This window comes from Drosophila navojoa, chromosome 3 (genome assembly GCF_054131105.1).
Source record: "Drosophila navojoa isolate 15081-1374.11 chromosome 3, UAZ_NAV_1.0, whole genome shotgun sequence".
Taxonomy (NCBI): domain Eukaryota; kingdom Metazoa; phylum Arthropoda; class Insecta; order Diptera; family Drosophilidae; genus Drosophila; species Drosophila navojoa.
The window spans coordinates 6,613,425-6,640,004 of NC_142891.1; the positions used below are offsets into that span (position 1 = coordinate 6,613,425).

General features: G+C 39.4%; 5 protein-coding genes across 6 annotated transcripts; 3 read left to right on the forward strand and 2 right to left on the reverse strand.

Annotated features, from left to right (window-relative positions):
- The first annotated feature begins 1,462 nt into the window (after positions 1-1,462).
- LOC115565055 (uncharacterized) lies at positions 1,463-3,118 on the forward strand. Of its 2 annotated transcripts, XM_089258023.1 has the most exons (3): positions 1,465-2,056; positions 2,267-2,501; positions 2,637-3,118. In XM_089258023.1, exons 1-3 carry the CDS (start codon positions 1,633-1,635, stop codon positions 2,917-2,919), a joined length of 942 nt encoding a protein of 313 aa, XP_089114149.1. In that variant the 5' UTR covers positions 1,465-1,632; the 3' UTR covers positions 2,920-3,118. The 2 variants fall into 2 exon arrangements, with proteins under 2 accessions (XP_030245880.2, XP_089114149.1); XM_030390020.2 differs by having other exon boundaries at positions 1,463-2,501.
- A 12,541-nt stretch (positions 3,119-15,659) lies between these two features.
- On the reverse strand, positions 15,660-16,352 carry LOC115565056 (uncharacterized). Its single transcript, XM_030390021.2, has one exon. The coding sequence runs from the start codon at positions 16,350-16,352 to the stop codon at positions 16,122-16,124; it is 231 nt and encodes a 76-aa protein (XP_030245881.1). The 3' UTR covers positions 15,660-16,121.
- A 55-nt stretch (positions 16,353-16,407) lies between these two features.
- Positions 16,408-16,731, reverse strand: LOC115565057 (uncharacterized). Its single transcript, XM_030390022.2, has 2 exons — positions 16,685-16,731; positions 16,408-16,589 (listed from the first exon to the last, which is right to left on the reverse strand). The coding sequence occupies exons 1-2, from the start codon at positions 16,729-16,731 to the stop codon at positions 16,490-16,492; spliced, it is 147 nt and encodes a 48-aa protein (XP_030245882.1). The 3' UTR covers positions 16,408-16,489.
- Positions 16,732-20,336: 3,605 nt separating this feature from the next.
- On the forward strand, positions 20,337-20,934 carry LOC115564106 (uncharacterized). The gene is made up of 2 exons (XM_030388028.2): positions 20,337-20,588; positions 20,663-20,934. The coding sequence occupies exons 1-2, from the start codon at positions 20,545-20,547 to the stop codon at positions 20,760-20,762; spliced, it is 144 nt and encodes a 47-aa protein (XP_030243888.1). The 5' UTR covers positions 20,337-20,544; the 3' UTR covers positions 20,763-20,934.
- On the forward strand, positions 20,833-21,172 carry LOC115564105 (uncharacterized). Its single transcript, XM_030388027.2, has one exon. The coding sequence runs from the start codon at positions 20,833-20,835 to the stop codon at positions 21,103-21,105; it is 273 nt and encodes a 90-aa protein (XP_030243887.2). The 3' UTR covers positions 21,106-21,172.
- The last annotated feature ends 5,408 nt before the right edge of the window (positions 21,173-26,580 follow it).

Genomic DNA, 26,580 nt, shown 5'->3' on the forward strand with positions numbered 1-26,580 from the left:
AGAGTGACAAAGAGAGAATCGGAGAGAGTTACGGGGAAGGGGAGTTAGTGAATGAGCCACATTTTCTGTTAGGAATACTAAGCTATAAATCCTGTGTCGCATGAACACTCAGAGAGAGATATACAGGCGGAATATATATGCCTCAGCTCTAAAGCCCATCAAGTTAGAAGGCTTAGAATATGAGTGAAGGGGTAGGAGAGAAACAGAGAGTTGAGGAGCAGAATACATTTTTCTTCAAGTAGAACTCATCTATAAAGAATTGTCTATTTGTCCAATACATTTCAAAGGCTTCAGAATCCCAAAGTGCAAATAAATGAATTTTCATTGAACATGGGAAAGGAAATTCATGTAGAGTCGACAAATGGATTCAAAACTGAAACCGAACTGAAATTCATTCAAATTCCAATCTAAAAAATAATAATAACACATATACTCAAATCACATTCGTGGATAAGTATATACATATATGTATTATATATTTAATTTATTTATAATCATAGGAGATTAAAAAAAAAATTAATAAATTCCACTTATCAAAATAAAAATGCATATCAAGTCCATCGACGACATTTTAGCTCTGCCTGCAGCTTATTAGCTGGGGATATTCCCAGTTGGCTGCACTGCGACCATTTACAGGGTATTTAAATTAAAACTGAAATTGTATGTGAAATAAAGTATTTCATTATGCTCGTAATTTGAATTGTATGCATCGACGGGGCCAACGAATTTGCACGCATTTTAGTCGCATTCGGTGGCTGCTTTAAGTGGTTTTTCTGCCAGCCACGCCCACGCCCAGCAAGCAACATTCAATGATAGACGTTTGCCCCGCACTCGCGAGTTGGTCGCGTTTTGAGTCAAGTCGCCGTCAAATTGGCTGAGCGAAAATCTGTATTAGTGCTGGTTGGCAAAGCTCGCACAAAAATGTCCTCGAGCAATGGCTAAAAAGGACATTTGCAAAATGTGCTGCCAGCTGAGATTCGGTAGCTCCTCCACTAGCCAGCGTAGCATCAAATTTTCATTCTTGACAATCTAATTAGCTTACAGCAATTAACGGACAAGTATATGAGGAGTGTGCCTAAAATTAATTGAAATTAATTAAACTCGTATTAAAACAAAGCTTTTTTTTTATATTAATAAAACTATTGGGTAGACAAGTTTATATATAAGAATATAAAAAATGAAGTTTAAGTTATGCTAAATATAAAACCTTCCCGGATTTTAACATATTTTATTGGTGAATGAACAGCTTATCCGATGTTGCCTGAAGCTAATATACCCTTTAGTCACATATTTTTAGTTAAGCTCGTTAGGCACTTCCAACATAACTTAATGATTTTTACAGTTCAGACTTTCTGCATATTAATTGTAAGTCCATTCGAAACTATTCAAGTCTGCTATGCGCGAAAATGCCAAATGAAGTGAACGAAAGTGATTCATTCAAATATTCTCAAAGTAGGCATTACGTATGTTGCCATGGCACAACAATTCGTAGCTGTATTCTAAACAGATTATATTTGAAAACGAACTCGATGAGTTCGCATCCGATTCCAATTTTCCAAATCGAAGAGAAATTCATTTCATGCGTGAATCTGTTTGAGCAAATACAAATTTCTAGTTTATTTCGCATCCAAAATGTTGAAGCCAAATTTTCTTTTTGTTTTGGCTGTCGGATGCCTGATCGGCGCCCAGCTAAACTGTTCTACAGCTCTTCCACGTGGCGATAGGGCACCTAAAGTTCTGGTTGCCGAAAAAAAATCAGCCGATAAGACTGTAATGAGTTTATTTGGGAATAAAAACCAAGGCCATGCGCCACACAGGGATGACATCGTCAATAAGGCGAAAGTCGGTACGCAGGCCCCAAAGGTGAGCGTAACAACGGAGAGCGTAGCGCAGGCTACGACTACCAGTCCTGGTACCGGTCCTGGTACAGGCGTTAGACCAAGTCAAGGCGGTGCTAGCGGTGGGGTCCTGGGATTCAGTGAAGGTAAACTCAATCGGGATGGTATCGAGAGGCAAGACGATGGTGATGGTGATGGTGATGGTGCCGGAGGGGATGGTGATGGTGCTGGAGGGGATGGTGCTGGTACTGGAGGGGATGGTGCTCGTACTGGAGGGGATGGTGCTGGTACTGGAGGAAATGGTGCTGGTGCTGGAGGAACTGATACTGGTACTGGAGGAAATGGTGCTGGTGCTGGTGCTGGAGGAACTGATACTGGTACTGGAGGGGATGGTACTGGTGCTGGAGGAACTGATACTGGTACTGGAGGAAATGGTGCTGGTGCTGGTGCTGGTGGCGGAGGTGGTGCTAATGCCGTCCCTCCTGGTGCTCCAAATTCGCTGAACGGACTTCCACGATTCATCAAAGATAGCAACGGCAACTGGGTGTACAACCTGTGGGGCGTTACCTTTGGAAAAATTGGTCAAGATACTCGCTTTGTCGCCGGACAGACCATCCAGGCTGACAAAGTCGACTCCAATGCTCAGAAAATTTTCTATCCAGAGTAAGTGCTTGCGTTAATTAGATATATCGGGAAAGAGAACCTATAATAGTTTATTTGTAGAATTTCTGATTCGATATTTCCCAGATAAAAATCCGTTTTTTATTTTCATGTATTATTTCTTTCTTCTCTCATCAGTGGCCCGCTCCCCACGGTCTGCGCAAGCGCATCGACAATATATAATGTGCCCATTGTCAAGAATTGGTTGGTGCGAAAGGTCTATAGCTTCCCAATCAAAAGTCGACCCATCTGGAACGAGTTGCGCATGCACATCTATCAGTCGGGCAATTCCGAGGAGTGTCACGACATGGCCAGGTTTAAAACATGGCGTGAGTATCAGGAGTGCGCCATCAGACGTAATATGCGCCTGGATTCCATTATCCCAATGTATCCACTGCACCAAATGGGCAGCGGATTCTAATACCACGCAGCCAGAACAGTTCACGTCAGATCGGTCAGTCAGTGTGTGCTCAGAGCCTGAAGAGATCACAACTTTTACCTCCGTCTTCGCCCGTATTTCATGCTATGCCTTAATGTAGTATACATATGTGCTAAGTACTGTCCAGAATAAAAATGATATATATAATGTTGATCCAGCCAAATATACATGCATATATGTCTTGCCTATGTAGGCTGTCCGTTCAAGTCGCCAGAGCATCATTTGATTTGTGGATTTATGCCGAGGACTCTGGGAATGGCTGAAGTATAAGTTCAGCAGTTAAAACACTTCTCGTATTGTCACTCGAACGAGATATAAATTACTCATACTCCTCACAGCTAGGGTATTCCCCAGTGAAAATTGAAATGTTCAATTTGTCATTGAAAGTTACATTTTGATCAGCTCTTGATGTATTTTGTAAAGACAGCCTCAACCTCGAAAAACAGATATGCTTATTGTTCAGCACAATGATTTATTAAATACTTGTGATATATCTATACAAAAAAAACATTAAAACTGAAAACTGTGGTCGTCGGAGCTCTCATTCTATAACTTCTCATCCTACAGGGTATGAAAACATTTCCCAAGACATATGCATGCTCGCAGATACAAGAGAGCAGAGTTTGTGTATTTGTGTGTTTGAGTTTGTGGTTTCCATAGATTACGAGCACAATTGAATATGCCCGTGTTGTGTGTGTGTGTGTCTGTGTGAGTGTGTGCTCAAAGCTGTGGCAACGCCCACCACATGCCACGCACATCGGCCAACCATCGACCGCCCCTAACGAGCGTCGAGCATGTGTGTGTAGTAATAGTCCTTTGCAGTTGCTCCTGCTACTCCTGCTGCTGCTGCTGCTACTCCTGCTGCTGCTGCTGCTGCTGCTGCTTCTGTTACTCCGGCTGCTGGTTATGCCCGAGCTGTTTGCTCGCTTCGAGTCGAATGCGAAACGATTTAATTTGTTTCGGAGGTAATGTGGCATATGCCTGCCCTCGGCCTGGGAGTTGCCGCACAGATTGAGTGTTAAACATGTCCAAGGACTTGCCAAGCGGCCAAAACCAAGAATGTGTGGCCAACTGGGGAGTGCTCGACCTGAAGACACCGCTTAAAGAAGCAAAAAGTGCTTGGATATATGCGAAAGGATTGAATTATGAACATAAACTCAAATAACAAATTGGAGGATTTCAGCTCTTATAATTCTTATAGATCGCAAAATCGATACTTATCGATATCTTATTGACTTAATTTGAAATGCATATGCTTGGAATTTCTAGACTTGCAATTATTCAATTTCCTTTATATATAATCCATTCTATGAATATTATCAGGAATCGAAAGTTATGGCCGGCTTTCAAAATACCTTATCCTAAGTATGTTCACAGGTAAAGCGAATGCTGATGAAAAGCTTTTTCAGCCTTCAGAATTTATTACACACAACGAGAGTGCAGAGCCAATTTGCATATTTATGAATAATGTAGGATAGCCAAGATAGGCGGACTGCCCCACCCATCGACTTGACTTTTGTGGCGTGTCTTTTTGTGGCGTCAACCACTGAAACCACCGAAAAGCCAATGACAGGTGCGCGCACACAAAGTTGGCCTAAGCCACTTGGCTTTTTAATTTCTATAACCTTTGCATGACCACACGGAGCAAGAGAGTGTGTGTAGGTGTGTGTGTGTGTGTGTGTGTGTGTGGGAGAGTGTGTGCGAAATTGATACTCCTTTCCACACACAATCGCACACACACACGCACGCACACACACACTGAGGCACGTGCGCAGAGTCAAGACATTGGTCACGAAAAGCGGAAATGCTGATAAGGAATTTCAATGTTTTGTTTCTCTTATATTTTTTTTTTATTTCGTTGTCGTGTTTAATGTCTTTTTGTCGTGCTTAGTGTCTTTAGTGCCATGCGCGTGTGTGTGTATGTGTGTGTGACCATATAATCTTTATACATACACATAAAATACTAAGTTACTGACCAGCAGCTCCTTAAGCGATTTGGTGCCGGAGCGTGAGACAAGAAGTCCTCCTAGCCCAGCCCTGACAAATGCATGAAGCAGTACATTTATTAAGGGGGTGTAAAGGGTGTAAGGGGGAGGGGGTGGCGCAGCTAGAGAAGAGGGCCAGAGCCCGAGCTTATGAGCATTGCATGTGATAGTTATAATAAATGGAGCTGACCATGGAAAGAGCACAAAGCCCCAAGCATTAGGCCAAACAGTGCTTAACTTTGCCTTTGACTGGTTATATGATAGAGTAATTGGATGTTTGATAAGGTTTAGGGCTAAACGTGGAGGGGGTAGAATGTTAAATTGGCAAGTAATGTAAGTGAATGTGTGTAGAAAGAAATTAAAGTTTAGCTGCGGCTACCTTTATATCGAAATCTCTAAAGATTGAATAAGTAAGCTCGAGCTCTAAGTAAAAATTTGAGATTTAACACATGAAAAGCTGCTTATATATATAGGAATGAGATTTAAATAATTTAGATATTCCAAAGTTCACGTCTCCAGCTTTAATATTGCCTTTGATTGTATAAGTCTGTATATTCTATTGTGTACATCTAACTAAAAACTACTTTCCCAGCGCAAAGCAATCAAAGTACAAAAGAAAACCTAACTACAATACCATTAAGCCTGTCAGACTCTTGAGAATTGAATTGAAACAACAAAATACTGTACATAGACTTCAACTGAATTCGAAACTTACGATCCTTTTTATGTCACTGCGGGCAAAACAAATCTTAATAGTCAGTCATAAAACGTACATAAAACGCCGCGCGTAATTCATAATTCAAATTGTTTTTCCAATTTCCAAATATCCGCCGCAGAGCAGTGGAGTTCCTGTGGCCAGCTGTGCGGTAATCTTCAGACAGCTCAGCCACTTATCAAATTTCACACTCGATTTCTAGTGGAACGCGTTGAAATCTTTTCGATTTACTCGCATTGGATGCACCTCCAAACGAGGCCAAGCGTCGCATCGCATCGAATCGCAGTCGCATCTATGTGACAGACTCAAATTGGGGAAAATCTATATAAATTTGTATATGTACAATATATGGATTTATGTATGCTCATAACAATTAGGAAGAAGTCAAGTGGTAGCTGCGGTTGAGCAAGCTGAGCTGAGTTGAGTTGGGAAAATGTTTTGGAAAAATCTGTGACTAGATAAAGATTTGGGAACGCTCATGAGCGAGCCTCCAAGAGTTACCCTCGAGTGGGCACGAGGCGCACCAATCTGTGGACGAGGATGATTATCTCAAACTGAAATTCACAGGCCTCTTGAGAGTTTCGAAACAAGCACGTGACTTATGTACACAAAGAGAAGAGAGAGAGAGAGAGGAGACAAAGAGAGAGTAGAGGGGCGCGAGTGAGCCGTAATTCAATTTGCTGTTGGGTACCGCGGGCATGTTTAATTTCATTTCAAACGTATTTAAGCTAAAACCAAAACCTAACCATGCCAAAGCAGCCAACACAATGAACCGGGTTGGTTTCCGTTTCGGTTTCGGTTTCCAGCTTCAGTTGGGCGTCTGCTCTGCGGTCAAACGGGCGAGGGCGCGGGCCAGGGTGAGGGCGAGGGTGCGCGCAAAATGTTCAATTTAAAAATTTATGCAATTATGAGCCGCAAATATTATTATATAAACACACAAGCACAAATACGACCAGCGGAAGGGCACAGCCAGGGCAGCAGAGGTTCGGGCAGCAAATGAGCAGCGGGCTGAGCGAGTGGACAGCATTAACTAAAGAGTAGGCCAGCAAATCAGCATAGCATCGAAATATGAATATGTTCAAATGGCTTTTAACTCTGAGATTGTGCTAAAGTTAAGACTAAGCATATGTTGAGAGCATCAAGAGGAGGAAGGAGTGAGCGGACTTGAGTGTAAAGTATCGAGTAGCATACGATGATTAAGAAACAAGTAACGAATGGAAAGAAGCGAGATGAACTTGAGTGAGAAGTAAGGATTAGTCAAGGACTACGAACATATAAAGAAAAAAGAAATAACGAATGGAAAGAAGCGAGAAATTATATAATACTGAAGCTTATATAAAAATGTTTTAAATATCAAAGTAACTAGTAGCATACGACTTATAGCACATGAAGAGAAAGAAGTAACGAATGGAATGAGACAAGAAGCAGCGGTAGTGCATCATAATGATGATGAAACACTGAGATATAATGAAGTAAGTGTAAAAAGCTGAGAGGGGTAAATAACTGAATGAATAAAACAGAAACGAGTAAGAAATATCGAGTAGATAGGACCGAAAAATACCGATTACTAATAGCATTAAAATAGCTATATTGGATAAGTAAATGAGTAAAGAATAAGTAAACGATATGAAATAAGTCAGGTGATATGAATATGGTACAAGTTGTTACTCACGGGGCAGTGAGAAAGTATCGAAAACAAAATATCGACAGGCAAATATAAAGTTATGAAGAAGGAGGATAGATATGGAGCAACAGACTCGCAAAATTCGAGTTACTCATTGACAATTGCGAATAATTACAATTAATAATTACAATTGGTAGAAACGTTGTCCAGTCTATAAGTGGTTTGATAGTAATGTACGTAAATTCTTGAATACAATCTAACAAAAACGTAACGAGTAAGCTGTAGCGAGTGATTAGTAACGAGTATCATTATTGAAGCGCTTGAGAAGCATAGATGAGCTACGACTGTTAAATTGCTGATAGACAAACAATGACTCAAGTAAAATCAGTTGAGTGTTATAGGGAATAGTCCCTATAGAGCGCAGTGATTAGCTTCTAGCGAACGGTTTCCAGCGAGTATCTGAGCATGATTATATATTGTATATACATATATATACCACATATTATATAGAATATATTCTATAGATGAGATTGACAGAATATGGCAATTAAACATCGATATGCTAATAGACAAACATTAGCCTAAATGTAATTTGGCCAATAAACTCTCAACATAACGGGCAGCCTTTTGGCTAGTGTATTGAGATGGTGGGCCAGCCCGGGGTGGCGTTACGCTGGCAACATATTGATAGACAATAATTTGTCTTAATGAAATTTTGGTATTATTTATGAGATTGCCGGAACGTGAAGGAGTAGTAAACGTTTTTCCGTCTTCCTTCAACGAATTACGGGGGATGTGCTCGTGTGTCCTACGGCTTCGGGCCTTCATTGAGAGCAACGTCGTCGCTGTGAAAACAAAAACAAGCTGTTGTTGCCACTGTTGTTTGTTGGATTGCTTCGCATTGTTGCAGGAGCCGCCTTCCGCTTGCCCGCCAGGCAATTAGTGTTGTTGCTTGCCGGCCAAACCCCCGTTCGAGATTTGTGGCCTGTTGTTAGGACGGTGGGTGGGTGGAAGTGGTGTCGGTAGTGGCAGTGGTAGTGGTGCGGCTTGTGCTCAGGTTGTCCGCCCCGGCAGGTTGTGTCTTTTATGTGCTGTGTGCATAATTTATTGTTTTTCTTATGGCAGGCAACTCTGTCCGAAACTTGGAAGCCCCATTTCAATTATCACATTTTCACTTCTGCATTTTCTCGGGGTTACGTTTGGGAAATGTTCTTTTGTAATTAGATTTGCTCTTTGCTGTTGCCTTTCAACGCCTTCCCATTGGCAACCACAAAGCGCAGGTCCGAGTCAAAGACTCGAAAAGCTCTTAATGGGGCTTCCCCGCTGCGCTTCAGTATGTGAATGCGTGTGTGTGTTTACGTTGAGCATTTGAGTCCTTCGTCCTTAGTATTTTTGACTGCTGTTAAACCATTTTCCAAATCTCGATTCAATTGAACTTAAATTGAATTTTAAATTGGCCACGAGCTGACACATGAGGCTAGTTGGGCGTGGCTGGGTTTCTAGTTTCACTTGCACTTGACAGTCCATATAGAGGAGGCTGAAGTTGACTTTCAGTATCTTATTGTTGAAAGATGTGATATTAGGGTCAGCTGGACTAATTCTTATATGAAAGAATAAATTTTTCTGTAAAAAATCAATCTAGCTTATTATTAGCCCATACTATTCTAATATTACAGTAATAACCGGATTCAAATGCACTATAGCAGTAGTTTTACGGCGTAATTCTCATGCCTTTTCTATGAGTCTGCATTTCTCACAATTCTCCCTAGAAAACAGCCTCTGCTACGCTTGTGGGAGTTACTGACTCGCTGATTGTTCGATCAATAGATTTGACAGTCGTCCAACTACTGCCAGCCGTTCACAAAGGCAGAAAGTAAAAGTGGGCATGGCTATAGTACAAAGAGAATGAACTAGTTAAAGAAGTGTTAGAAAGCTGCAGCAGATCAGAAACCCCCTCTCTCTCTTTCTCTCTCATTCCCTCTGTCAAAATCTCACTCTATCTTTGTTGTTGAACTGCAGCTGATGCTGGGTCAGAAGCAGGAGTTGAAGCAAGAGCAGGAGCAGGAGCAGGAGTAGAATCAGTAGCAGAGGCAGGGACAAAGGTGAACCTCGTCGAGCCTCAAGTTGAATCGTCGTCACGCGCATTGTCGACATAAATGCACAATTTGCGCATAAAAGCATACACACACACACACACACTCACACCGGCTCATATTCAATGTACTTCCGGTGGCAGGACCTCCAGTGAACGGCTGGGGTAGGGGCGGCACCCCGCAAGCGTCTGTTTTGATATATATACATATGTATGTGTGTGTGTGTGTGTATTTCAAGGCCCTCTGACAGGGATAATACACATACTTAATTGCTCAAAATGATGCGATTGTGGTGCCGATGCATATGCCATTTATATATCATACACATACATATATTCTATATATAAATATTCTATATATATATGTATATATTCGCATACAAGGCATATGAAATGTTATGTGCTCATTCATCTACTTATGAACCACCCGAGCGACGTGCAACAAATGGAGGAAGCTTCGTGCAGCTTTTTTCCTCCGCTTCTTTTTTTTGGCGCGCAACAGAGTGGTTCGAGTGTGAGTGTATGGGTGGATGGGCGTGTGTGCAGAAGTGTGTGTGTGTGTGTGTATTTAAGGCACAACAAAAGACACTCAGCGCATATCATTGGCGTTTTGTAAGCGCTGCATATGAACCATAATTGCATTTAAAGCTTTGCCTTTCTTCATGGCAAACATTTATTTACAACAGATTTATTTGATCTGGGCTAACACTGACTGGCGAAATACCCTACAGCTGGGCTGATGTTACTTGTTGATATGCTAAGTTTAATAACAGTAAATATATCTATATATGAATATGGAAGTTCAGTGATATATAGATAGGTTAAGTTTTTGATATAGTCATATAGTTGCGTTACTATTCATATTCCCATTTGTAGGACCCAACATATGAATGCTCGAACACAAGACAGCCAAAGTATCCTGGAGACTTTTCTGATTTGTGTCGAAATTCAGAAGATATATAAACTGTAAAAGCAAAGTCATATTAGCTTAGGCATATCAATATTCACATTTTATATTCAATTTATATTGCAGACATTTTAGTCCACAAATATATTTGTATACCTCAATTGCCAAGGTGTGTAGCTCATTTAAATTGAATATACTCAATCTGACATCTCCCTCTCTGCCGCACTCTCGCCCACAAGCGACGAAAAACGCAACCACGTTTTTGCGTTTTACTCAAGTGTCCTCCAGTCCCGCAATGAAACCCACTCCCGGATCGCGTAGAGCCATTGCCATTGTTTCAATTTTCGAATCGCTTTCGTTGTCGCTGTTGTTGTTGTTGTTATTATTATTGTTTTCTCTGATTTTGATGACCTCGTGCATTTTACGTATTCTATAAATACGAATTCTGCGGTCTCATATTTTTATTGCATATTTTATATGATTTTGATGCAGACGGAGGGCAGAGGCCAGAGACCAGCGGCCGGAGTCAGAGCCAGAGCTAAGGCTAGGGCGAGAGCCAGAGCTCGGGCATTGCTTGGCAATCCAATTGTCATTCGTGACAGCTGTCGATCAGAAATGGCGGCTGAGCCTGATGCTGTTTGTATTCATATTTAACGGTGGTTGGTTCTCAATTTATTGACAGCCGCGTCTCCATTCGCAGCCTCTCAATTGAATTGAGATTTTCATGTAATTGCCGCCCTTTGTTTGGCCGCATGTTTGCCATATTTTGTAAATTATATAGCATTTACATAATCCAAGGAAACAGAAAGAGAAAAACAGAAATGTTATATGATATGATTTCATATATCAAATGCTTATCTACTGCAGGGCTTATCTAGGCATCGATTTTGTCATGTTGATTCATGTCAAAAAATTAATTGAATCTTTTTGTCTGTTGGAATATATTCAAAAGTATTCCAGATATTAAATATTCATATTACAAATATTCATAATAAGAAATATTAATAAATGCTTAATAATATTTATTTCTTGTCTTTAAATGAATTTAAATAAATATGGTATTTGATTAATAAGTTGACTTAATCTACATAGACTTATTTTTAATGATTTAATGAATAACAGATCCAATGAATGCGGACAAGATTTTTACTTTAGATTGTTTAATATTTAGTATAAAAATATAAAAATTTTAAATTACAAATAATAAATATTTAAAAATAGTGTTAATTAAAGTAATTTAATATTAATTAATTAATAATTAATTATACTCACCAATTGGAGCCACCAAGAGATGCAGAGGAAGTGTTCAGCAGCTGAAATTGAAGCTGCACAGAGCATTTTTATATACTATCATAATCTTAGAAAAAAAAAACTTTTTTAAATTAAAAAAAAAAGTCTGTGTGACTATTAAAAAGTATGTTTCAACAAACTGGCATTATATGGTTAATTTCAGAGTCTAAAAAGTATAGAAGTAGTCTGAATTAATAATTTTCAATCATATCAATATTAATATATAATAGAAAATATATTAGATTTCCAGAATATGCAGATTGCTCTATGCTTTCCAGATTGCTCAAATTGAATCATTTTTGCTCTCTATAACTCTCTCTTTCTTTCGCTCTCTCTCTCTCTATTTCTCTATGTCTCTCTCTCTCTCTCTATCTCTCTCTACACGCCTGCAATTGCACCTTTTGTACAGCTCATGTGACAGGCACACACATAGATCATTTGGGGCGTATCGAAATTTTGTCTGCTTGATTCCATTCAAATGACGCACGATTTGCAGCGGTTGGGTGAGGGGGCGAATCAATTTTGGATTATGTCTGTTTGATGTTTGGCAACTGCGTCACACCTTGCCAACAAAAATATTACAAACGAGATGCCATGTGACACGCACAACAACAACAACAACAACAACAACAACAACAGCAATAACAACTACATCTGGAACGAGAAAAACTCGCTGAACACCTTTTGGCCCGTACATGATTATCGAGTACATTCATATTCACAATTCAAATACAATTCACGAACTGCTGGCGGAGACATCCGCGTCGAGAAATTGCCCTGGCAATTGTTCTGCAACCGGGCGCAACTCCCAAAATTAGAGACAAGACCAAAAACCAAGGTAGAGAGCAGCGAGGTGAGAGAGGGGTGCGAGTAGAGCCGCCTTTGCACATTCCCGCACAAAAACATCTGTCGCGGATGTCGGAAGTTGTATCTGACGGCACGCCCCACACTTCGGGCACGCGGCATAGCGAACTGCTCGAAAAGTGGGCGGCTTGCAAATGCCGGGCATGGTCATGTCACTTTTTCACTGCAAGCTGCGATTTGGCAGCACAGCACAGAAACGAACAGAAGTTACGGAAATTATTCATAATAATTTTCCAGCACGTGGCATGTGACATGTTGTCGGAAGATGTTATCGCCCGCTCACAATAAGGGTTGTCTGTCAACGGAAGGCCGGCGGCAGATAATAGAGGAGGAGTCGAGGCATGCGGAAGCCTTCACGTTGACATGCCAGCATTTTGGACGAAAACTAGCCGGACCGGAGTTCATTAGGCCTGAGGGCTCGAGCTATTTAAAAGGACAAAGCCAAATGAAATGATAATCTTTGTTGAAAATAAAAAAAACCCTGTAGATAGGTGACTTGGCAGTGGCTTATGCGAGGGCTATATTGGCGAAAGATTGCTGTCGTGGCCAGACGATATAGTAAATGGATTTCCGAGGGTTTAGCTGAGAACGAATAATAAATTATATTGTCTAAGGTGAAATCCTCAGTACTCAGTGCTTAACTTTACAAGCTAGTTTTTAATATGTATAAATAAATGATTAAATAAACTTAAGAAGTTATTAAAGTTAAAGTGCAACTTTTACAGAGTCTGGAAAATTCAATGATAAGAGGAAAATATTGACAAAGATTTAGTTGAATTTCTTCTGCTACATAGTAGGAAAAAATATATGTATATAGAATATACATATGTATGTATATATTCAGATAAATATATTCAGATATTATCAAAATAAGAGAACTCCTTTAGATGGATGATAGAGCTGAAAATATATATGTATACATATATTGATTTAAATATAATTATCGATAATATTATTATTCGTTATACAATCGATTTGTTTAGTTGAATGTAAATTTCAACAATTTCCCATGGCGTATAAATATGGTAATAAAAATATGCTCGGACTGAAGCTTCCAACGCGGTATGCTAATGGCATCTTAGTCAAAAGGTGTGAGGCTGCCAGACGGGTCAGCCGAATAACGTCAGCTCTGTATAATATATATTATAGGTAATACTCACATTTTTCCCAATTCTCTACAAACCTATAAAAACACTCAGCAAGGAAGACTACTCTGCACAACGAAATCCTCTGCAAAATGGAATTTTATAGACACAATCACTATGCAATAAACCTATAGACTACAAATATCCCAGTTTAAAACGATACATGCTTAACATAAAAGTTGCACAATGTTTGCTAAAGAAAATATTAAATGAGTAATGAAAATTAAAAGTTCCCCCTAGTCATACAGACATCAGGCTAACATTACTGTCATAAATAGTATTCACAGTAAAAAAATCAAAACGTAAACGAGCTGTTCACGGGCTTCCTTATGATAATGACGTGATAATTGCTTGGCACTTGGATAGCATCAGAAATCATGGCAGTCAGGCGTCAAATGTCGCTTGTCTACCCATCCCTCCGTTGGTCCATTCCGGGGCCATCCGGGCCGTCGTCATCCGGTTGTGGAATCCTTGCAAGTGACACATTCACATTTTATAGCACAAGTTCAAAGGACTTTTCGGAGCACACCTGCTGTGCGTTTTTAATTGCAATGTGACGAAGATGCCAAAGCCCAAATATGCCGGCAACCTGACAGGATTAAGAAGCGACCGCCCGGCGCTTGGAAACAAAGTAATTACAAGCCCAAAAGGAACAGAAAAAAAATACAGATATATACTTATATATATGTGTATATAAATTGAAAATAAGTCGCTTCAATTAGACGCCGCACACATCAAGTGTCGCAGACCCGGAACAGAGAATGCCACAACATTTCACGCAGAGGATAAAATAAATATATATATAACGAGAGAGAAAGAGAGTGTGAGAGAGAGAGAGAGAATAAAAATAAAATTTTCTGATGTGTATCGAAAAAGTTCTATTAGCGGCATAAAGGAAATCGTTTCTAATAGCCAGCGCCACGTGTGCCTTGTGCAGTCGTGTGTCAAAAGGACGACCGCAGCTCACTCCCACTCCCATCGGGCGGGAATGGCTCGAAGGACTCTATCTGCCCATTGGCAAACAATACAATTGAAAAATTATCAAAAATTTCGCACTTCTAATCCAAGCGATGCGTAAATTCTGTCGACCAACGACTACCGTATCCCGTCGAACCCTGTGGCAATGCCTGAGCGGACAGAGATACACTTGATCCCACAGTCGAGCACGCGCCACCCCCTGTCGAGGGCTCTGGGCTGTGAGCTGTGGGATGTGGGATATATGTGGGCTGTGGGTTGGGCGCTGTTTGTCAAGACGGGCAGACATCATCAATATTGCAGCACGGCCCGGACCTTGGCCCGGGGTCTGTCAAATAAGCGTACCTAATGTGTATTAAGTGCACTTTGCCCCAGGTTCCGGCTGACGGGGAGATGGCCTCTGCATAAGTTAAGCTAATCACGGTAATAGCCACAGCTCATGCAAATGTTTCGCAGACAGTAATAGATGCGATATGCCATGAGTCAAGTAGCAAGGTCAATGGGTGTCGTACGACTTGATTTGTATGCAGCAAATTAGTATAGGGCGGAAATTTGAGTAGAGGGTGCAAAGAGAGGGAAAGTAATGGGGAAATAAAGACTCTAACTACTTCTTATAGTAATCAAGTAATCAGCAATAGGTATAATGTAAAGAAACTCTGCTTGAAAGTGATCTACTAGGGAATACTGTGACAAATGTAAGTTTTTATTCCAACATTGGAACTGGAAAGAGTAGAGCATTTCTTATCTAACTCATAGAATGCTCATATATATAAGAAAACTCATATATATAAGATGAAAGACGAAATTTCTGACAAAGAGAAAGGCAGCAAAGATTTTAACCAGCCGTTTGTATATGCCATTATTAATAACGTTGAAAAATCTCTATTACCGAAGAGCTGTACTTCAAGTTATTCAAGTTAAATCATACATCTATATTGTTTGGGCCTCACCCACTAACAAAAAAACTATAGTCATTTTAAGCATAGTTCTACATTATAAGATCTGTAACACATTTATCCAAAATATTCCCAAATACTCTATTTTCTAACTAACCCAAAAGTGTGCAACTTTTCAGGTAACCTCACTCTGTATACACGCCTCGTTTGTCAATAAATAAGATTCAAGTAAATCAAAACTGGTTTCTCCATATGCTTATTAGTTTCCAGTTCCGAGATACTTTCGCTCTAACATAATTCAATAACAGTTAAATTCACGAAAACAGTTATTGTGTCAAAATGTATTGTTAAATCAAAATTAAATGGAACATTATATCCAGCATCGGACACAAAGCATTATCTCATACAACGCTTCGTCTTTCAAAGTTCAACATAACCTCAATTTTTTTCATCTGCGACTTAAAACAAGTTTTTTGCTTTTTTTTGCGCATCTGTTTTTTTCTTTAGTTAATTTTTTTTGCGGATTTTGTAGAATTCAACACTTTCTAATAACAGGCTTAAGACTAACTTACAAATTTACCCATAGAACCCAGACATAACAATTGGTCTCGATCACGTTGCATTCCGGCTAATTAACTAGCCCAAAGACACCCCCTCCTCTCCACAGCCCCACCCACATTCTGGCTGGGAGTTAAGAGAAGTGCATGCCGTTGAACTGGTCGCGATTATCCTTGACCATATTATTGTATTTCCATTTCTCGTCCCTCGACGCCTGACTGCTCCAGGCGCCCGAACTGGAACTGGAGCCGGAACTGGAACTGGAACTGAAACTGGACTGATGCTTCGACTGGGATTTGCCCTGCTGTCCGGCGCTCTCCTTGCTGGACGTCAGACACTTGTCGGTGCGTTCTGTGTAGACCATTTTGTTGGGTTCACTTGAGCTGCTTTTCTGGCCTGATTCAATTTTAGTAACTTCTCGATGGCGATTTCCAATTACACTGAGCTGCGCAGTAGCTAAACGTTTCTCTTTCTAGCTAGCTCTTACGTAGAGTTCAAAGTTCACGGCACAGTCTGCAGCAGAGTCAACACCTTCAGCTCCTTATTGTTGGCCGAGTTGCCCGTACGAGATCCTTTGCTGCACGCTAGGCTTTTGTCCAATCTGCAATGTGTCACAGACATGGCCTCAGTTAGCTAACTTGTTTTTCTTTTCTTATTTCTCTCGCTTTTCGCATAACTTAACAACACTGGACTTACCCTAATTGTTTGTCTAGTTTAGTAACTGGTTTGCTAATTTTTGGCATTGACACAAAACTTTTGCAATTTGCACATTGATAAAGAAATGATAAATTTTATAGAGTTGGTAATTTTGTCCGCAAGGATTACGTGAACCGTTTGCCAAGCGCTTGATTCAGCTGCAGCGTTCGCCTCTGTTCGGAACTTTCTACTGAGCCTCTAACGATGCCTGCAACTGGTTTAAATAAGCGAATGCTACAAAATGCAGAGCCCGACAGCTCAGCGTGACGGTTCTAAGCAGCAGCAGCAGCAGCAGCAGCTGCAAGTCAACGTGTCGCATGAGCAATAAAGAAAGCCCCGCTAACCGCCCTCGCCAGCCGCACCCCCTGCCAGACCGCCTTCACCTCCAATAAGCAACGCTGGCCCTGTGTTTCAGTGACCAGACCTCAGACCTGGGGCCCCAGACTCGGACGCAGACAAAAACCCGTTCGACGTTGTCGTCGTCGGCAATGCAAATTAGAGTTGCCAACTAACTGGTTTGTCACATTTGCGAATCGCAACACAAACAAGCCAGAAAGCAAACTGGGTATGGCATCGTCGACTGGCAGATACCCTGTACAAATTTTGAAGAAGTTATTCCAGTTAGTTTGAAGCAAGGATAAACCTTGGAATATATATTTTTGATAGAGTGGTTTGTATTCAAACACGGGAGCAGTAGGGATCCTAACTCATTCCCTAGCTATAATCAAAAGAGCATCAACATAGAATAAGATCAAATATATGAAATAAAAAGTAATACGTCCTATGGCTTAGGATCATGAATCCTAAATAGTTGGTAACACAGAAAGATGATAATGTTGACCCTTAAAGATATACACTCATCAAAATCTTACAATCTCTCGGAAACACCCCCTTCGCCCACTTACACTACACGATATGCAAAGAGCAAAAACATACGCGCCCGCTACTCCACCGCCTGTTGAGTGAACTGTCTGAACCTGCTGAGACTCACGTAGTACGAGTTACTGCGTCAACATTTGCCACCGGCCGGCTCTATGAGGAACTCGGCCTAGATGAGTTATCTTAACATTTTTTTGCTTTTTTTTTGTTTTTCAACACTGTTGCACTTCCATTCAGCTGACGTGTGGCCATCGCATGAATAATATGAATATGTATACATCCAATACTACGACTATCTCTGCTGAGTATACGAGTCTATAGTATGTATATATAGTATGTGTATATCGGTAGATTATGCATGAGCCTGGCTGATGAAAAGTTACCATTGCATTGCATCAGCCAATTCGGACAAGAAATCAACACGAAAGCCAGTCAACAGCTTAATGCCCATATTTGTATATAAATCTGTTGTTGTTCTTGTTGTTATATAGGGTGTATATAGTTATCTAGAGTTGGATCAATCTGTGATATAACTTGCTGTAGTAAATAATCCTACACATCTTGAATACTTTATAAGATGCAAAGCTTTAAAGAAAGGGTTGTTGATTGCACAGGATATCTGGGAAAAATATCTTTAAATAGCTGTCAATATGGGATTATCAAGTATACATCTACAATCAATCAACATATATGTATCTATACAAATGATATGAAATAAGAATTTATGTAAATTAAACATTCTTTATAGCTGGAACCAATACATATTTGATATGAAATAATAAAGTATTTCCAAGGTATTTCCATAGTGTTTTACAATGTATAATATGACGCTCTAATTACAGTAAATAACTGCTATAGCCTAGAGTTACTTCAAGAATAACCATTATTATTTCGTGTATCTTTCAATATACAAAATTTACTTCCATGTTTTAATGATATCATTATAATAAGTTTCTTATATCTTAAATAAATCACAATATTTTCTTTTTTTATTCAGCAATATGAGACATTAATATGGCACGCGCAACTATGCTTTCAATAAAAAAAAATTGTCTTATAGAAATTTTATTAAAACGCCTTAAAAACAGGCCAATCTGGTATTTTTAAAATTAGAAATGATATTTTTTTTTTAAACAATAAAGAAAACATATAGTATATCTTCATATCTTTCTTGGTTTTTAGAAATCATATGGTCTAACTACTTGCACATGAAACTTAATTTGCACCAAGCTTAATTATCTTCTGAACTATCCTTCTCCATCTTCTCTATCTTGCTTTAAAGTTTTGATATCCATAATATATCATACAAGTCTCCACTGGTTTGAGAACCACTCCAGACTCCTGCAATTACAACAATATTGTGGATTGAAATCGAGTTGAACCAAGTAATAAAGTTTTTTTATAAAAATTAATACAATAAATTGATGTACAACTACGTATATATTCAGTAGTATTTTTATAATTAAATATATTGTTGTTTACAATAAACCGTCGGCCATTGACTGCTACCGAAAACAAAAATAACAACATAAAATTATTAACTGTGTATTGTACTTTGAACGTCTAGGGTCCTCTCGGCTTAAATGTCAATATTTGCAATTGGCTTTCTGGCTTCAAATTGGAATCGTTGCTAATGTGTGACAGACCGTTAAATGTCAAATTCTTTTATTACTTTTTGTTGCTATATGCATTATGCAAATGTAGCCAGACACATGGACAGATTTTGTTCATTGTTTAATTTTTGTTTTAATTTGAAAACGTGCCCAGACATCGGCTCCACACAAAATATTCCATTACGCGAAAGGTAGCAAATGCACAAATATTTCAGGTATATAAAGCAGAATGAATCTTGAGATGATTCTGTTGAAAATCAGTATGTCGAGGAAGTTGGTTGAAATGGCTACAAATTTTGGGGAAGGCTTTGCTAGATAGGATTGTAGGATAGGATAGGAGAGATGAAATAACTTGCTAAAAGGATTAAGTAACTAAATACATAATATTATTGAGTGAAATTAACTTTGGTCAAACTGAATCTCAAAAATAAATATATTTGTGATGTAATATATAATTTGTATTGTATATATATTGTAAACATTTTTATTAATATGTAAGACTAATAATATGTATTTATTTTTGACATATGTATATAATAAATATTTACTTGTATATATTATAAATATAACTGTACTGATATTTATGCTTAGCTAATAAAATCTAATTTTTAACAAACTTGTTTTGATACCAGATAGCAAAATAAATTTCCTTTAAACCAATTAACATAAGAAACAAAAGTTTGTAGCATGACTCAAGTCTTGGTAAAAATTCAAACTTAATTTCTAGAGCCACTAAATCTATAACTATACATATATTATCGAGATAAACAATCAGCCAAGATGTGCAAATATCCAAAGAGCAAGCTAGCTAAAAGATACATCTCACTTCTAACTATATAGGTATATGTCTATATCTCTCGCGAACTTTCGTTCTTTGGCATATTTTATGCTTCTGTTTACACACAAAATTTAACTAGAAATGGATGTATTTCCCATAATTTCCCGAACTTTCATCCTCTTAAGGTAAAGACTACAAGATATTCTTCCAAATTCTCGAAATATGACGTACTCTGTGATATTTTTGCCTTGTTTTGAGACAGCATTGACGCATCTTCAACAATTTTTTTTTCTTAAGTTTTTTTTGGCTGTTTTCATAACAGTCGAATATTTGCATATGCGTCTGGCCGTAACATGTTTGTCGTGGCCAGCGCGACAACAACCTGGCTAACACGCACCGGCCACATGATACGGCTGATGATCTCCCCCGAACTAGATCAGCGCCTCGGGTCGGGGTATAAAAGCCGCGCGCCAAAGCCGCTTTCAAAACACAAACCCAAGAGCAAGCAACGTGGCTAAGACTAACAGCCAGAAGTATCATTTTTTGTGAGAATATAACTTTTTCGTAAACGTGCCAAATCAAATGTGTCAATGAGGACACCGGACTCCAAAGCGAAGCTTTTAAATAATTTAAGGTCAGTTTTTGAGCAAGCAAAATCAAATGATGGGCATTTTGAACTAATTTTATTTTATCTTGCACCACCTGCAGCCTCTCAAAGCATCTATCCTCCAAAAAGGGTTCACGCACCAGCAACTGCGGCAATCGCCTGGAATTCTTCGTGCTCACGCATCTGACCAACGTGCCCTGACTTGTTCAAGTCGCGACTGTACACACTTTGTAACTGAAAAATTGAACTCTTGAGCCCAGACACTATCACCATGGTCCATCAGACTCGCACCGCTAGCAAGGCCGTTCCCGCCAAGCACCTGAGTCCCATGCGCAACGCGCAGGACATGCAGCTCGGCAAATACGGCATCTCCAGCAGCCCGGCGGACAGCTTCCTGCGCAGCAACAGGCTGAGCGTTGGCTCTGCCCACCAAGGCAACAACAGCAGCAGCAGCAGCAGCAGCTCCCAAACTGCAGCTGCCTATAAATACAACAATATGGTCAACAATAATCGGGAGCAGTTCAATGCCCTGCACTTCTGCTAAGCCGCATTATGATTAAGTTGAGATGACGTCTGAAATAAATATATAATATATAATATTTCAATATTAATTGTGAACGCCTGTTTTAACTCATAAATCGCAGTCACGTGGCGCAGTTAAAAACATATACATATATATGCATATATTATATATTTTTTTTTTTTTGGATTTTCCTCTCGCTGGCAAATTAAATTATTAGCATGAATTTCAGTGCCCCGCCCACGCGCATTGCCGACGGCTGAAAAACATTTTTCATTGTTTGCGGCTGTCTGCGCTCACTTTATCATCGCATGCAAATCACACACATGTGTGTGCGGGTGTGCGTGTGTGCGTGTGTGTGTGCGCGTGGTGTTTGCCACATTTTGCACATTTGAAATTCAGTTTTTTTCCAACACACATTTGCCATATTTCAACATTAGTGCAAAATCAAAATGCTAGCTCGGATTTGCATAAATTTTGATTAGCTTCGAGGCTTGGAAATTTCACTTGGATTCCCGCTAAGCTGGCCAAAAACCTGACTGGGTGACTCCCCCAACTATGACAATAGACACGTTTTCATATGTGATGTTTATTAACAAAACAATACCATTTATCGATAGCTAAGCATATTTGACACACTTGCGGCTTGGCCACAAATAAAAATATGTAAAATATGCTTAGATTCCAGTTTATTGAAATTGTTTTAAGTATTTGAACAGGTTTATATCTCTTGACTAGTTTTTGAGTAAACAACATACATATAAGTATTTCTTAGAACAATATGCATAGACAATGAGGAAATCATATCGAATAATGGATCAATTCGAATAAAAACTATTTTCGAAACCGGAATATGTTTGATTAGTGTAGGGAATATATTTAATACATCATATTTAGGATAATATCAGAAAAGACTTATTGAAATTAGGGGCATGATGTGCCATATGGTATATGCCATAATCAGTTTTAGCTATTCTATAAAAGTATCTACATATCAAAATAGTTGACTTTTGCTGAAATCAGTTCTGTTAAATTTCAAGGTCCACTCAATTAAACATACAGACAAACAGACAGGCCCACTGAGAAACAGACCTACGGACGGAATAGCTGACGAATGAGAAAGGAATGTTTTAACAGACAGACAGACAGACGGATAAAATAAGCTCAAGTCGGTTACAGATGCTGATCGAGAATTTACTGAGTCAGTCACACCCTCTTTCTACATGTAATAAACATTTTTAGCAAGTTCCAATTTCAATGAATAAATATTTAATATCTTCAAATATCCATTTAACCATTTAAAAATCCCTAGGCACTACAATAAATCTACATTTTAGTATGAATAATAAAACTGTCAGAAATCAACCAATTTATTGATAATACCAAAAGCTGGAGAGCAAGCAAAACAGATTATAACTCATTACTAAGGAAAGTTCCTTGCTAAGACTACAAATATATATCTCCCTAGGCTACAACATAGTTAACAGCTCAACTTTAAATATTCCATAGCTTAAAATCTACATTAATTTAAATGTCTTAAAGCAAAGCCAACTGGATAGTTACTCATCGTGTTTGTGGAAGAAGATAGTTCCACTAATAATTGATGGAAGAATATTTGATATTATGCAAATGGGCAAGTACAAGTCCAGTATGCAAATGAATATCGGAAGATAGATAAAGACAACTATAAAACTGGTTTCATGCATAAAAAAAAAAGTGTGCCTGGCGACAAGCTAGTGTAATTATCAGTATTTAGAATATGGATTGGGTTAACTTGAATTCGCTTAGCGCTACAATGTTGGCGCATCTCCATAACAGTTACCCAGTGGATTTTCCCACAGCCAACAGCCAAGTGGCTAATCATCGTATCTGTGCAAAATTGAAACGGAAACAACCCTCTCAGATTCAATGATTTTCGTAGGACTGCAAACCATTAAAAGACAATCTGTTACATCGAAATGTGCACAAATCATATCCAGCCACAGAATTTTATGCCCGAAAAACGTTTTTATTATTCCAGTAAATTAAACGCTCAGCTCAAGTGAAGATTGCGTTCTTATAGAGCAGCAGAACTCCCACCCAGACATATTGCTCAATTGCTAGACAGAGTCCGGGCGTCCTGCGATGCGTCAGGCGTCGACAGTCATTAAATTATCACACATTTAACATCAAAAACAATTCACAACTCCCAAGTAGCGCCCTGCACCCTCACAGCACACAGTGGCGACCCTCTTGGCCCAGCTATTGCCCTGCCCTGCCCTGCCCTGCCCTGCGGTACCCTCCCCTTCACTGTATATTGCCGGGACTTGACTTTAACCCCCGCAATGTAATGGGCCAGGCTGTTGTTCTTGTTGTTGTTGTTGTTACCCTGCCGCATTACAAGCTGAAAACATGGTTATTACATCAGGATTGCGTAGGTTGGAGTTGCGCGCTGATGGAGATGTCTGCGAGTCGCGGGTGGTGCGGCCCCGCACATGTGGGCGTTGCAAAACGGCCTGGATGGATGAATGCTGTCTTCGGATGATTATGACAGCATGACGACGACGATGCTTTCAGCGTAAACTGCCATTTAGCGATGGGTGCGTGAGTCGTGAGTGAAAAGAAAATAAAGAAAAGCGATGTGATTTTTTGGTGTAATATTTTTTCTTTATGTGAGGAGAACATGTTTATGATTTATATAAATAATGGAAATGTTTAGAATTAGTCGAGTCTTTATAATATTTAGTATTTCTATTGGAGTAATATTTATGATTTATATAATTAAATAGAATAGTTGTAGTAAAAAAATAATAGGGATGCCAAAAAAAAATTCAAAATTTGTATTAGAATAATATATATGATTTATACATAGACAATATTAGTTGAATATATATACAAATGTCAAGAAACATAGTTGATAGAAAAGATAAATAGAATGAAACATAAATCATGAAACAGAAGACTACAAATATATTCCTATTCAGTTACTCTATCGTGTCACGCACTCATCCCTAGGCTGGCAGCCTTAGCCACTGTAAGTTCAATTTAGTTTTTGGCTTTTTGCATGGCTGCTGTGCAATATGCTGGCCATTAGATGTCAGCCCGGCCTGGTTGGGGGTAACTGATACGATGACTGGCCAAGCAATCGACGATAAATCATAAACGAAACATCAATTCCAGCACTTGACCCGAACCCGAACACAAACCCCGGACGGAATTATGGAGCCGCTGCCAGAGACTGGAGAGATTTTAAAGAGGCGTCGCCTCGCTGTCCCTCCCCTTCTTTGCGCTCTCTCTATCTCTTCTCTCTCTCTCCTTCTCTCTATCTCTCGCGTGCTGAGAGTCAACTTTTCTGGTCACGTGCCGTCAGCTCGCCAGGCTCGCAAATTAATTAATTGCCAAATAACAAAAAATAAAACGGAGAGAGCTTGAAAGATTGATTAAGCCGTAACGCACAGACAGCCGGCGATAACCCTTCTGCTGTCAACTTATCTATCACGCCAACAACGTGAAAGGATCTGTCGCAGCGTATGCAACATACATACATACATATATCCACCTATCCGTGCCCAATTCCTCAATTCCAAATCCTCGTCTGGCATTTTCACTATGCGCTGCGACGGGACATGATTTATCGACATTCTGGCGGAAATCGCTGCGCCAAAAACCAAACGAAACGTAACTTGGCCCCAAAAACTTGGCCCACGCTTAACTTTTCCCCAATCTTCAGCAGAGTACTCCACGAAACGGAAACGCAATCGGCGCACTGCCAAAAATAAATTGATTACTGTCACGGAAATAGCTACAACACACACACACACACACAAACAGACACAGACTTACACCCACACTCAGTGTTGTTTGTTAATCGATATAGCTGAGGGATAGCACACCTTGGCCCATAAGACTACGAATGTCTCAGACTCAAGAGAGAGAGTCGGCAACAGCAGCAGCAGCTAACGTGTAAATCAAGGCGGCATATGGCCAGCGGCGGGGGCTGTCACGTTTATAGATCACGTGACGTGGCCATAAATAGTTGGCGCCTGTCAATTAAAGACACCTGCATCAGGTAAGTGCTAGCTGCCCGGGCTAGTGGTTTCCTGACAGGCCGACAACAGTGTAGACCAAGGCAAGACGCTATCAATGTGCTGGAACTTGACACAACACAAAGGAAATTGTGTTTAAGGATAATAAGGAATTATATATATTATTGAAATACTTTATTTTATAATTTTTGTAAAAGAAATTGATCATTTTATATGGAAATCTTGTGATTCTGAAACTTCTTTAAACTACATCTACTTCCTTAAAACAATTTGAATAGTTCGAAATGAAAATGAAATTTGTAAATATAAGATATCATTTTTAGAGAACACATACATTCTACGATCGTAATTAAAGTCCGATTATTATCGACCCTAAAATCCTTGCTGCTAGAGATTCACCAACTACGAGTCATAGTCTAGGCATCCGAAGAAGTTCAACTACTATTCATAATTCGCTGCCATTCGCCCACTATAGACAATCTATCTATTTCACGCAAAACTTCGCTATCTACACAAACCGTTAGCCCACCTGTCTAGCACAGGTAACCCTTGAGCTGTGGCACAACACCTTACGACAAAGCGATTGATTGGCGGTAACAAATGTATTAGAAACTTTCTCTGTATAATTTCCGCATTTTCAGGACATGGAACCGATAGCATTCACTTCAAATTGCACTTCCGTGCGAAAAATTGTTTATCGAAAACTTTCGTTACGGGTCGAGTCCAACTACTTGCCCGCCCTGTACGAACGGCTCAGCCATCTCCCAGTCCCGCAGGCGTATCAATGGCAAATGTTTTTGCACAATAGAACGACGTTCCCGGGAGGCATACCCCCAGCCAGCCAGCCCCTACCCATCCTTGCTGCGCCACTCTCCAGCCAAAATCCGTCGATAAAGTTTGCACCTATTGTCATTTTATTGATTTGTTATAAATTTCACACACTCACACACACGTGTGCTTATCTTTTCATGCACTTCTATTAAATGTAAATGGCTGGAAAATGTACAAAGTGCCCCGCCCACTTTGCACAAGTCAAACACGCGCTGACTGTAACCCTTTTAGCTTATCTGCGACTTTTCAATGCGATTTCTATCATTTAAAATTCCATTTTATTGCCGTTTATCAGCAAATAGAAAGCTCCAGGAAAATGGAAAATGGGAAATGGAAAATGAATACAAAAAAAAAGAAGTGAACGAGTGCACATAATCAGAGTTCAAATGCCAAAGACGTTAAAATAAATTGATACGAACGGGTGAGATTTTTTTTCCCAATGTGTGTCAATAAAATGCGAGAGGAAAGAGTATTTATATGTGTATTTATGTGTGTAATACAGGGATGTTGAGGACTGGAGCTTGTAATTTGGAGAAAATACTCTGATTAAATTTAAGATATATTTATTTCACAATGTTTTTACTCATTGAATCTACCCAACATTTTTTTTTTAATTTTCTAGTATTTTTGTAAATTTTTTAAA